Genomic DNA, 13,889 nt, shown 5'->3' on the forward strand with positions numbered 1-13,889 from the left:
TATCGAGGCCAGGAGGACCATCTGTGGCCCTTCTATGCCTCCCCAGGAACACTCCAAGGTAGGATTCAGGTGAGTCCCCTTGGAAAGACTATGTTTCTCAGAATGTATTTTGCTCGATTTGAAAGGCCCTGAGGTTACAAGAAGAGCTCCTTGGGCAAGGCTTAAAGTAGAGACAAAAGAATTGGGCGTTTCTACTCTTCTGCATTCCAACCTTCTTCCTCACCCGATGTTCTTCACCTCTTCTCTTGCTCCTTTTGAGCCCCTAATTCTCTGCCATTTTCTTCTTTTTCTTTCCCTTCTTCCTCCCCTTCTCTATCTCCACCCTCACTTCTACTTTCAATCTTAGTATCTTTCTTTTTAGAGCTTCATCTGTCCCCAAGCTTAGGAAAATAATTTCAATTTAACTTTTTTCTCTATTAAAGAACTAAGAAAAATTTTATACAAAGCAAATTTAAGCTGTCAGCCCCACCTGTCCCCCAAGAATTTGCCAGCCTTGACAACTGTTAATTATGTGACCAAGATGCTCTGCCCATGCTCAAATACTTGTCTGATGATTGGAATCTCTGGTGTTCCTCTACTCCATGGTTTGCCCCATGGTGTTGGACATGAGCCTCTCTAACCTCAGTTATAGCAACCATTATATTCATGTGGTTCTTTGCAATAAAAACTGTTCACGCAAAATGTCTTCTCTTCCTTTCATAATTAAAATAAAGGCCTGTTTGATGTTTCATTGCATATTCAATTTTAAGTGTTGCTTTTCTTTCCTTTCATTAGATATGTGACAAAGAATGGCATTACTATGTCATCAACGTGGAGTTTCCTGTGGTTACTTTGTACATGGATGGAGCAACGTACGAACCCTATCTGGTGACCAACGACTGGCCCATTCATCCATCTCACATAGCAATGCAACTTACGGTCGGCGCTTGTTGGCAAGGTAACTATACGTCAAGCCCTTCTCCCTGGCCCATCTGTATACAGTTCGTGAAGGGTACTGATAGAAAAAAGGGGAAAACAAGTGATGTGAGAATTAGCTTTGAAAATTTACTACCCCTTACTAATATGACAGGACTTATAAAAATAAGGATTAATCCAGACACTAAACTTGTGTCATAATAAAGCACTTGGCTGGAGACCAGATTCTGATTTTAGGTTAACACGAGCAGTTTCATGGTTGCCTCTGAATAAGCTAATGCCTTTTATTGTTCTGGAACCTTACATAGTTTCAAATTGGGACTGTATAGAGAAAAGGCTGAATGTAGAATCCCATATCAAAATTGCCTTTTGGCTCTGTTGAGTGCTAATCAGGAACCAAGGATCTCCTTTTATCCCCACACAAGTTGTCCAAGCCTCCAACCCTCTGCTCTGGATGCTCACACATATGTAGGGCTATGAGGGGTGGATTGTCTATAGGCGTGAGACAATGGACGGCCACTCTCAAGTTCAGCTCATTGCCTAGCCCCTGCCCTGCTCTTTAAGGACAGAGGTTCCTTATTGCCTTCCCACTCAAAGGTCTCTGCTGCCCCCTCAGTGCTGCTGCTGCCTCTCCTACATTCCCCAAATTGGAAGACTAATCTCCTCTTTGGAAGCAGGAAAACCTGCTATTTGAGCATACATTTAACCCTCTGTCCTTCACTCAGATCTGTTGGAATCTTTGCTTTTGCTCCCTTAAAAGCTAGGGTGCTATAAAGTACCAATGAAAGAACAGAGGGGAAGAAAAACATTCCCCAAATAAGCAGATTAGTACTTTGAGATGACCCAACCTCAGGTTGATGGATTCCTCCAAAGCTAAGATTTGTGACTTTGACCATTCGCCATGGGGGCTCAGGGTAGATAGAGATGGGCTGTGGTAGAAGAATATGTCTTCAGAGAACCAGTTAACCAAGGAGCGATCTAGAGGAGATATAGGCCCCTTTGGGTTGAGACAGAGTTCTAGGCCACACCATAAGAGATACGACAGAAAGGTGCACACATAGCTCAGCCCTGGGAACACTAGGGATACACAACCTAGTAAGGAAATAAAGCACAAATGAGGCAAGGGAAGAGAAGATGGATGGATGAATAGATAGATAGATAGATAGATAGATAGATAGACAGATAGATAATTATGACATGAGCCAAAATCAGACGCTCAACCAACTGAGCCATCTAGGCACCCTGGGAAGAGCAAATAAATAAATAAATAAATAAATAAATACACACACACACACACACACACACACACACACGCATACATATATATTTAATTTTTTAAACATTTATTCGTTTTTGAGAGACAGAGCATGAGTGGGGGAAGGGAAGAGAGGGAGGGAAACACAGAATCTGCAGCAGGCTCCAGGCTCCTCCAAGGTGCAGCACAGAGCCTGATGCGGGGCTCGAACCCACAGACTGGGAGATCATGACCTGAGCTGAAGTCAGACACTTAACCAACTAAGCCACCCAGGAGCCCCGAGAATATATTTTTAAGTTGAGGTCACCAATTTAACATCTGATATATGTCATATGATACTAAAAAGTTCATTGAACATCTCAATAGAACTTGGTAAGAGCTTCATCATTGTTGCAGAATTTCCCAGGAATTCAGAAAAGGGAAACTGGGTCAACTGGCAAGAGTCCATGAAACTAATGAGTACAAGCCCCTGATTCAGAGATTACACAGGAATGACTAGTCACTGAACACAGCTATGCCCGAGTGATGGCCCTCATATGGTTCAGTGTCCCAGTTGGACACCACAGCCAGCCTGTGGATATTTTGGGACATAGCCTGGATGCTACCCACAAGTTAAGGGGGCCCCAGTAATGTCCTCACTATGAACCTCACCATGACTCTTCCTCTAGAGGACTTCAGAGAACATATCAGGCTCCCTGTCACACCAGCCTGCAAGGGAAACCTGCCCCCACCTCTGAAGGGCAATTGTAACCACTGCTGTCCAGCTGCATGCCCACTGGGTGGGGAAATAGTCCCACCAAAATAAAATGCGATTTTATAAAGAACTAGGATGACCTCTTTGAATCAGTTACAATAGGCTAAGTTGTGCTGCAGTGACAATCAAGTCCCAATTCTCAGGTGCTTAAAATAATTCTCACTTTACACTTGCTGCAGATCAGTGGGGGGCTTTTCTCTGATTTCTCCTCAGTCTGAGACCCAAGCAGAGAGAGCAGCTGCATTGCTTCGTACTGAGAAACAGGAAAAAGAAAGCATGACGAATGGTGCATGAGCCCTTACAGCTTTCACCTATGAGTGACACCAATAATTTCTAATCACATTTTATTGGCCAAAGCAATTCCTATGTCCACACCTAACCCCAACAAGGCAGGGAAGTAAAATCTATAATGTGTCTGGAAGAAAAACTGAAAATATTTTATGAACAACACTGATGAACACCATGGTCTGTCCACTTACTACTCTACAGCTATTTGACTGTCCTTCCCACATAAAACATAAAACTACCCTTCCCTAATGAGGCAACCCAAAAGTTTGACCTGTTACTGGCTCCAAGCTCAACATCCAGATTCTCTGAGTGATTCCTGGTGATCTGTCCCTTCATCAGGCTGAGTTGCATAGGAGGCTCTATCTCAGGACCAGATGTAGCTCTGCTTGATCTGGAGACTTCTACACTAATAGGGAGAAGTATGTGCTGCCACCACAACCATCACCCCTACACACACTCACACTCATACACACACACACACACACACACACACAATGCAACAGTGGAATCAGTCAGAGTAACCAAAAAAAAAAAAAAAACCATTTCCACTAAATAAGAGGAAGAATTAGAGAAACACAGAAGTCTGGTTGCTAGCAATTCTGAAATCCCTCTGGGCAGATGCTTTAAGGGCCCTACCCTAGAATGGAGAGTGTTCTTTGTGGTCCCTGACTCCACTTTCTGGGAGATGTTTCCTTCTCAGTATCCACCTAGGCCACGTCCAAAGACGGCATTGTCATTGCATAAGTAATAGCACTAATACTTTACCTGATTTCAGCTGATTTAAAAACTATTTCTCAAAAATGCTTTTCAAACATTAAACCAAAGTATATGTTTATTTTAAAGGAATGTGGGAGAAAGTGACAACTAGGGTGTTCACCACCGAGTATTTCTGCCCTCTTCCCAGACAGGGATGCTAGGACTATCTTTGTTGGAGTAAGGTGGGTCATGTGACTTGCCTTGGCCAATTAAATGTGAGTGGAAGTGCCTGATGTCATTTCCTGGATGAAACTTTAAGAGCCAGTATTGCAAGGAGGTCCTTCACAAACCTGGTATTTACAGTCTCATGATAAAAGCGCTATTAGATAAAGCAACTTATAGATAAAGAAACTGAGGCTCTGAGAGGTGAAGTAGCTGACCCTAGGTTACCCAGCCAAACCTGCCTGACCCCAGGTCTTCAAAGCCTGGTTTCTTCTTACTGTGGCTTGCTCCCCCATTGCTAGTTGATCCTTTTGTTGATGTGGTTATGTATCTGGGAAAATGCGGGAGCTGATGTGTATTGATACAAACTCTGTCAACCTTTTACCTTCGGACACATCTGACAACTCTGCAATCAAAAAGCCACAGCAACCCTGCTTTGCAATTGCTAATCCCTTGCTGTATACTCCCTTAAGTGACCCTGCACAGAACCAGGGGAAAGGATTTAGCCTTGGGAGTCAGAAAAGTTTGAGTGTGAGTCAAATCCCAACCCTGCCACTTACTAGCTGTGCGGACCCAGCAGAAACTTCGACTTCCCTGAGCAACTCTTCTCTATTCTATAAAACTAGGCTAACGCCTCCCTTGTCATTCTAAGGGTTAGATGATAGGAACATGGAGCGTGCTTGGCATGTTTCAGTTGAATAAATGTATACATTTGAAAACATCTAGTCTCCTCCTCCATCCCTTCTTGTTCCTTGCACCTAAGCCCAATATGGCAGACGGTCTACAAGACCTTTTGGTATGCTCTGGCTTCTGTGATTCCAGCCTCCCCGTGACTCCTTGCATGCACCGACTCTATTCCCCTCCCCCAGGTTGAACCCTCACACACAGACCCTGCTCCCCCAGGTCCATCTACAGGTCAGAAGGGTCAATGAGGCTGGACACTAGCCAGTCAGAAGACAAGTATTAGAACATGGCCCTTGTGGCACAGGCAGGAACCCGATCGTGTGGTCTTTCAGGCCATGGACATTTGGGTATCTTCCCTGAGAGGAAAGACAATCCATTGGTAAATTTTTAGCATAGGAGAAAATCCTTAAAAGTCTTTAAACTTGGGCTTTATAGGATCGGTAAGAGTTCACTAGCAAGACAGGGAAGGCAAAAGCATATGCCATAGCAGGGAAGCTTCACATAGACATGCTGAGGATGCCCTGTCACTGGAAGGTACACGGACCAGAAAGAGTACAGAAGAGGCTGGGAAGAGGAGTTGAGATGCCATACTGCCTTGATAAGGAGCCTGGATTCTCCTGAATACGTACATCCTCCTTGGAGCCAGGCTTTGTCTTAGAAGAACACGTCAAAAGACCTTTCAATAGGACATGGTGCTATGAAATTGACAGCCTATGATGCAGCCCTTATTTTGACATGTTTCTATACTTTCTGAAGTCCACTTACATACATATTATAAGCCTGCTGGATAAGCCTCTCATTGCCTCTGGGCCTGCTATTGTGGGGAGACTTTTTAGGTGCCTCTGAGGTTGGCAAGGAAACTAGTTCCCATTTGTGAAATTTCCAATTGGGGTTTAACAATGGGAATAGAAAATAATTTGATAGCAGCTGCTTGTTGGATGCTCCTGGGAACTGGCTCCAGCACTGTTGCTGGGTAGTGCTTGGCAGCCCCCATTAGCCTACTGTGTCCTGTTAGTGAATTTGGAAGCCAAAGGAATCAGTGGAACTTCATTTACATTGGTATTTTTTCCAGTAATTAAAAAAAAGAGAGAGAGACTTCATGTACACTTAAGAAATATAGCCAGTGCAGCCTCGAGCGCAAAGCATATCTTAATTGTAGAGAAAAGCTTTTGCAGTGAGGACGGACCTCGCATCACAAGAATCCTCTTCCCCTGTGTGGCTGATGCACACCACCTTGACTTCACCTCTGTGCTAAGAGTCACAGTGTTCTCAGGATGCAATCAGACCCTCCTGGGGTTGACTTCAGTCTATGCCAACTCAGAAACTGCTGCCTTTAGGCAAATTCCAGGTTCCTTGTGTCTCTCTGGGTCACACCTTGGGAGAAGATCATTTAAAAGACTAATTAATTTGCCCTCTTCCTTAGATTTCCTACTCATCCATTTCTAACAGCAAAAATTCTGGTTCTACTGGTGTATAATAAAAATTGTATACTCACACCTGCTTCGGCCCTGGACCTCTAAACTGGGGCCACCCACACAGGGACTGGAACCCAGCTGTCCCTGGGAGCGAGTCAGGAAGGCTGCTGATTGTATCAGTCCAGGGTCTTAGGGAGCCCCCAGGGTTTCAGGGAGATGCCTCAGCAGGTGAAAGTCTGGGTCACCCCTCCCCCAATACTACAACCAAAGCAGCTCTGTGTCACCTATTTTCTAGTTCCCATTTGTGAAATGGGCAAGGATTCTTTCAACAAAGGAGCTAACCACGTTTCAGAAGCATAATTCTAGGCACATCCTCAAGAAGCCACCAACCTGCTCCCTCACTGGTCTTCATCTACTCTTGGTGGATCTCATCACAGACTTCCCTACTTGTTGCTCGTCCCCAGAAACCACCTCATCCCTACCTCTGCTGGGGACTCTCCTCCAGTGCTCTGGATCTTGGCCTTCCTAGAGTGTTCAGCTTTGCCTGCCCCTGACTGTGACTTTATCCTGGTCTCAAATGAGGAGAGCTCTTGCTGAGTCCTACCCCCTACTTAACAAATAAAGCCACAGGAGATACAGAAAGGGATGGTGCTAAAAATTAGAACCTCTTGTTAAAGGACAGATACAGAACTCCCATTGTGGCTTTTGGGAGGAGTCAAGGCAAAGAACAGGAATGGTCAAAAGTGAGATAAAAAGGCAGAAATAACTCTGAGAGTGGCAATAATTAATAGTATGTGATCTTCAGAGGCGAGTTGGGGCCACATGTGGTCCTGAGATCTGGTACACGTTTCCGGGTCAACTTGTCGCCAGACACTAAAATTAGTGCAGGGACTTGAAGTACATGCCTTCACTTAATAAGATTGGTCTAATTTAGTACAAATTCTCTTAATAAAGTCTGTGTTGAAATTATTCTGCATCCCCAGGGTCTCTGCTGCTGGAAGCAAGAGGCACGTGCTAACATAGTCTGCCTTACATTCAGGTGGGCATTTCCCAAGGAGGGCTTCATGAAGCTCCAGTTCCATAGGCTGCCCCTTCCACAAGGAGGCCATGGTCAGGTTTGGGAAACTGCATAAATTATCTCCATAGGACCACATTGGAGAGTCACAATGCTTGTTAGCATATTAAAAGCTCTCAAAAGCCCACCAATGAAGGATTCTGTTTGATATTACTTAACCCATGTTTCTCAATCTCATTTCACTATGGAACTCACTCTTTGTGAAATAGCATTCTTGGAGCACTCTTTGGGAAATATCTCATTGGAGATGCAGGTCTCCATCCCTACCAGGCCATGAGTTTACAGAAGGCAAGGACTGTCTGCTCTCACAGATTCTCCTCTCCTCACCTTTCCCCCTCCACTAGTAGGTCAATAGCTAATGTTTGCTGAATTACATCCCATTTGTTTTTTTAAAATGTATTTATTTTGAGAGAGAGAGAGAGAGAGAGAGAGTGTGTGTGTGTGTGTGTGTGTGTGTGTGTGTGTGTATGTGTGTGTGTGAGTGGGAGAGGGGCAGAGAGAAAGGGAGAGACAGAGAATCCTAAGCAGGCTCTGCACTGTCAGCACAGAGCCCAACATGGGGCTTGAACTCACAAGCTGTGAGATCATGACCTGAGCTGACATCAACAGTCAGATGCTTACCCAACTGGGTCACCCAGGCACCCCACATCCCAGTTTTGAAGCTGTTTTGACAAAGCTATGTGGTTCGTGGTCTGACACACAGGGATGACTAACAAGGTGTTCCTTAGTATTATCTGTATCAACAAATCAAGAGAAGATTGTTCTAGGCAATGGAGTTAATTTGATGCAAGGGCATCTTAGTTTAATAGATGAAATCAGCTTTAAAATTCATGTCAGTATAACTGGGTTGTAATTCTAACTTTGTATCTTATTCCAAAGATTATATATTTTTTAAGTTTATTTTTGAGAGGGACAGAGACAGAGAGAGGGACAGAGAGACAGAGAGACAGAGCCCAAGTGGAGGAGAGGCAGAGAGAGAGGGAGACACAGAATCCGAAGCAGGCTCCAGGCTCTGAGCTGTCAGCACAGAGCCCGATTTGGGGCTTGCATTCATGAACCATGAGATTATGACTAAGCTGAAGTCAGACATTTAACCAACTGAGCCACCCAGACTCCCCTTTCCAAAGATTATATTAATAACAAAATTTGAAAACCCAAAAGATTCCACCAGAAAACTGCTAGAATTGATTCATGAATTCAGCAAAGTTGCAGGATATAAAATCAATACACAGAAATCAGTTGCATTCCTAGACACCAACAATGAAGCAACCGAAAGAGAAATCAAAGAACTGATCCCATTTGCAGTTGTACAAAAAAACCATAAAATACCTAGGAATAAATCTAACCAAAAAGGTGAAAAATCTATACACTGAAAACTATAGAAATCTTATGAAAGAAATTGAAGAAGACACAAAAAAATGGAAAAAGATTCCATGCTCCTGGATAGGAAGAACAAATATTGTTAAACTGTCGATACTACCCAAGCAATCTACATATTCAATGCAATCCCTATCAAAGTAACACCAGCATTCTTCACAGAGCTAGAACAAATAATCCTAAAATTTGTATGGAACCAGAAAAGACCCCAAATAGCCAAAGAAATCTTGAAAAAGAAAACCAAAGCAGGAGGCATCACAATCCCAGACTTCAAGCTATACTACAAAGCTGTAATCATCAAGACAGTATGGTACTGGTACAAGAACAGACACTCAGATCAATGGAACAGAATAGAGAACCCAGAAATGGACCCACAAACATATGGCCAACTAATCTTTGACAAAGCAGGAAACAATACCCAATGGAATAAAGACAGTCTCTTCAGCAAGTGGTGCTGGGAAAACCGGGCAGCGACATGCAGAAGAATGAACCTGGACCACTTTCTTACACCATACACAAAAATAAACTCAAAATGGATGAAAGAGCTCAATGTAAGACAGGAAGCCATCAAAATCCTCGAGGAGAAAGCAGGCAAAAACCTCTTTGATCTTGGCTGCAGCAACTTCTTACTCAATACGTCTCTGGAGGCAAGGGAAACAAAAGCAAAAATGAACTACTGGGACCTCATCAAAATAAAAAGTTTCTGCACAGCAAAGGAAACAATCACCAAAACTAAAAGGCAACCAATAGAATGGGAGAAGATATTTGCAAATGACATATCAGATAAAGGGTTAGTATCTAAAATCTATAAAGAACTTATCAAACTCTACACCCAAAAAACAAACAATCCAGTGAAGAAATGGGTGAAAGACATGAATAGACACTTATCCAAGGAAGACATCCAGATGTCCAACCGACACATGAAAAAATGCTCAACATCACTCATCATCAGAGAAATACAAATCGAAACCATACTGAGATACCACTTTACACCTGTCAGAATGGCTAACATTAACAATTCAGGCAACAACAGATGTTGGCGAGGATGCAGAGAAAGAGGATCTCTTTTGCATTGTTGGTGGGAATGCAAGCTGGTGAAGCCACTCTGGAAAACAGTATGGAGGTTCCTCAAAAAACTAAAAATAGAACTACCCTATGACCCAGCAATTGCATTACTAGGCATTTATCCACAGGATACAGATGTGCTGTTTCGAAAGGACACATGCACCCCCATGTTTATAGCAGCACTATCAACAACAGCCAAAGTATGGAAAGAGCCCAAATGTCCATCAATGGATGAATGGATTAAGAAAATGTGGTATATATACACAATGGAGTGTTACTCGGCAATCAAAAAGAATGAAGTGTTACCATTCGCAACTATGTGGATGGACCTGGAGGGTATTAAGCTAAGTGAAATTAGTCAGAGAAAGACAAAAATCATATGACTTCAATCATATGACAAAACAGATGAACATAAGGGAAGGGAAACAAAAATAATATAAAAACAGGGAGGGGGACAAAACAGAAGAGGCTCATAAATATGGAGGACAAACTGAGGGGTTTACCAGAGGGGTGGTGGGAGGGGGGATGGGCTAAATGGGTAAGTGGCACTAAGGAATCTACTCCTGAAGTCATTGCTGCACTATATGCTAACTAATTTGGATGCAAATTTTATTTTTTTTTTAATTTTTTTTTTCAACGTTTATTTATTTTTGGGACAGAGAGAGACAGAGCATGAACGGGGGAGGGACAGAGAGAGAGGGAGACACAGAATCGGAAACAGGCTCCAGGCTCTGAGCCATCAGCCCAGAGCCCGACGCGGGGCTCGAACTCACGGACCGCGAGATCGTGACCTGGCTGAAGTCGGACGCTCAACCGACTGCGCCAACCAGGCGCCCCGGATGCAAATTTTAAAAAATAAAAAATTAAATAAAATTTGACAAGGGCTTGGAGCAAAAACAGTATTGTCTTAGTTTTTCTAAGAGATACACCAGAAGGAAGGAAAGAGGCCACTGAAGAAAAAGTGAAAACTCACGTGATGTAATCTGATCTTGGAGTTCCTTGGTTCATGCTGTCCCTCTACCACTAGCTGCCATTTTTGAGTACCTGCCCTGTGCCGAGCTAAATGCATGTCTTCCCCTTTTGCAACCCTATTGCCTGGGTGAGAATGGGACCCCCATTTTGCAGATGAAGAAACAGACAGAAGAGAAGTACCTCACTAGGGGTCACACAGAGCCTGGATTTGCACCTGGGCCTCTGCCACCAGAACTCTTATCCTTAATTGCACTGCTACACCACCTCTGCTTCTAGGGACATGTAAAAAGCCAGATGGAGCTTCATACCCAAGTACAGAAGACCAGACAATTCTGAAACCTGGAGCCAAATCACTTGTACAAACCCCCAGGGCATTTTCCCCACACATTGGACAATGTCCAAGCTGAGGCCTAAAAGGAACTACAGGCCCCTCAAGGCATTGTGGTTCACTGTAGGGAGGGTTGAGTTTGGAGCCATAGGAAGAAAATTCCAGACCCTCACTGCTGCTCTGGGTCTTTGAAAAGTGTCTTGCCTCTATATTCCTTAGTTCTTCATCTGGAGAAGGAAGGGGATATCCTGGATGATATAGGATAATAATAATCCACTCCATGAATTCAGGTCCCCAACCCGACAGAGCTGACTTTGGACTCATCTATAGTCATATGTTTTGCTCTCTTAGAACATGCCACATATTAAATGTCTGCTGGGACAGCTGGAGGGGGATACATAGAAACAAAAAAGAGTGAGAAACCTGCTGAGAATGGCCGTGGCCGGCCACGACCACAGGTCATCCATCTCCACAAGTCCCCTGCAGCCCCTGGGTTGTGTGGACAGTTGTGAAGCTACAGCTTGTGGGGGTCTATTACACACTTCACTTAGTCTTTGCGTTCCATGGGTGTCTCCATCACTGACAGGAGGAAATGAGGGAAAGCGAGATTTCAGACGGTCTCGCCATTTGCATTGCTCAAAATTGATACCCAACCATCCGTGAAATTGTGTTCATTGAGGGGCGTCCCCATCAACAAGCCACACATAGAGCAGCATTCGAGTCAAGCAAGAGGGAATGTCGCACCCACTCCACCGTGTGTTTCTCAGACTAAACAGCTGTGGGGATGACGGCAGGAAAGGAAGCACCAGCAGCGTCCTGCACACACCTCACAAAGGGAGGAGACAGCACATTCTCACAACACGGATCTTCTACTTGGAGGGAAGTGGATGTTACTGATTGAAAAGCTATTGAGGTGGGTGGGCCCCACCTCTCAACTGAAAGAAAGCTGAGGGGGAGTTCATCCCCAACGCAAACTCTGGCTCAGAATACAAGCTACATTAAATCACGTTTGCCAAATACTACTATTTCTCAAGACAATGGCATTTCCCAGAAAACCTGACACAAATCATTGGGAGTTGTTGCTGAACCCAGTGTCCACAGAACCCAATTATTCGGACAGTCTCTCCCGGCATTGTGTCGGTCCCAGCCTGTCCCCATCTTCATGAAGCAGCCCAATTACTACATCCTCCAAGGAGTCCTCTTTGAGCCCTCCCAGCCACATCTATTGTATGGCATGCAGGTCAAAGCCTTGGAAGCAAGCAAGACCTGAGTTTGAATCTAGGCTTCACTAATTCCTGGCTGTGTGGTTTGGGCAAGTTATCTAAATGTGCAACATCATCTGTAAAAAGAGTTATACGTTTAGCAGGTAAGAATCGGAATTCACAAAGAAAAATTATTTTTTCTACATCCATCTTAGTTTCATTTCAAACCCCTATTCCATCTGAGTGGGGGAGATTTAACCTTGGAAAATTAGAAATGTTTCCATTTCCTTGGGGCTGATCGATTTGGGGAGTACTGATGTGGGGTTAGGGCGTTGAGGGGGCCCCCAGCCCTCTCCCCAAGCAGGTGTCCGCTGAAATGGTGCTCGCCTCTTTGGTCCTGTCACTGACGGGCCTTCTGGCCTGGCAGCTCTCTCAGCATTTCCTTGCCTTATTTGAGGGCACAAAAATATCTTCGCTGCTCCTCATGCTCTCTCTGTAAGACCATCTGTGGTCCATCTGCCTGTCTGTCCAGATGCGACAGGCGGGCATTCCCTCCAGCATCATGCTCCCCAGCCCCAGCTCAGCCCAGGTGGCGGGCTTTAGGTGCCTCACTCAGCACCCCTGTGCCTTATCCCCCTCTGCTGCCTCCCTGCCAGCCTCCCTCCCCAGTCGAGGGCAACATTTTCTCCTCTGGGGGAAGCCAGATTTTCTTCCTCTATTTTCCCCCAAATGTTGATCCATACCCAGATCTTCTCCATCCTCCTAAGGACTTAGGCTGCTGGAAACAAAACCGAGGAAGAAGCTCAGCTTTAAGCCCGATCTGCTCTTCTCCTTGTCACAACCCTCCCTGTGGCAATGAGCAGAAGCCAGATATGTGTCTAAATGGAGGGTAAGGTGGGAGAAATACTCAGGAAAAAATCAAAAGAATAGACAGATTAATATCTCAAACGTACTATCCTGCCACTTAAGTATTAAATAAAATAGAACATGAAAGCACTTGCCATATTTTAAGGGCCTCATAAACAATGGCTATTATTCTTTCCCCTGTGATCTGTTGGACACATCATCTCTGTCATTTGTTTGGAAATTAATCATGCACTGCCTTAGAACATCTATTCTACTAGCAATTTACTCTTAGATTTTTATCTTCCCATTGTCTACACTTTATTCTCCCAACTAATGTAAGTTCCTAGAGAGCATGGTCTATATCTTATAATTAACTGAATATAACAGAGGGCTAGACATTCAGCAAACACTTTAAAAATGTGTGCAGATCTAGCCTCAAGAATCCAAAATCACATTCACAAACATTTAGAGAAAGTTCTTTGTGTAAGAAATCAGGTTACATTTTTTTTTCCTTCAAATAATTCATGAGCATGTTTGTGTCTAAATGTTAACAGAGGAGCCATGTGGTTTATGAAGACACCCCAGATATTAAAAAGAGATTTTCAATGTATCTATTATTTTTTAAATCCTGAATCACAACCACCCCTGAGTGCAAATATATTTCAAATTTTATGCTGGCCTCCTATTGCAAAGTGCTAATTGAATTGATTTCCTGGAGCTGCATCACTAATAAATACAGTGCACCACAGATGTGGGATTCTTGAATGAAAAATACAGAATATGAATGTTTTGCTG

General features: G+C 43.9%; 1 protein-coding gene across 1 annotated transcript in view; it reads left to right on the plus strand.

Moving 5' to 3' along the window:
• The window catches only part of CLSTN2 (calsyntenin 2), a 605,822-nt gene that overhangs the window by 561,228 nt on the left and 30,705 nt on the right, over positions 1–13,889 (plus strand). Inside the window, exon 9 of the mRNA XM_047876487.1 lies at positions 775–937. Within this exon, the coding sequence (XP_047732443.1) occupies positions 775–937 (163 nt within the window). The remainder of the gene's footprint in view (positions 1–774; positions 938–13,889) is intronic.

Source organism: Prionailurus viverrinus, chromosome C2, assembly GCF_022837055.1.
Source record: "Prionailurus viverrinus isolate Anna chromosome C2, UM_Priviv_1.0, whole genome shotgun sequence".
Classification (NCBI taxonomy): Eukaryota; Metazoa; Chordata; class Mammalia; order Carnivora; family Felidae; genus Prionailurus; species Prionailurus viverrinus.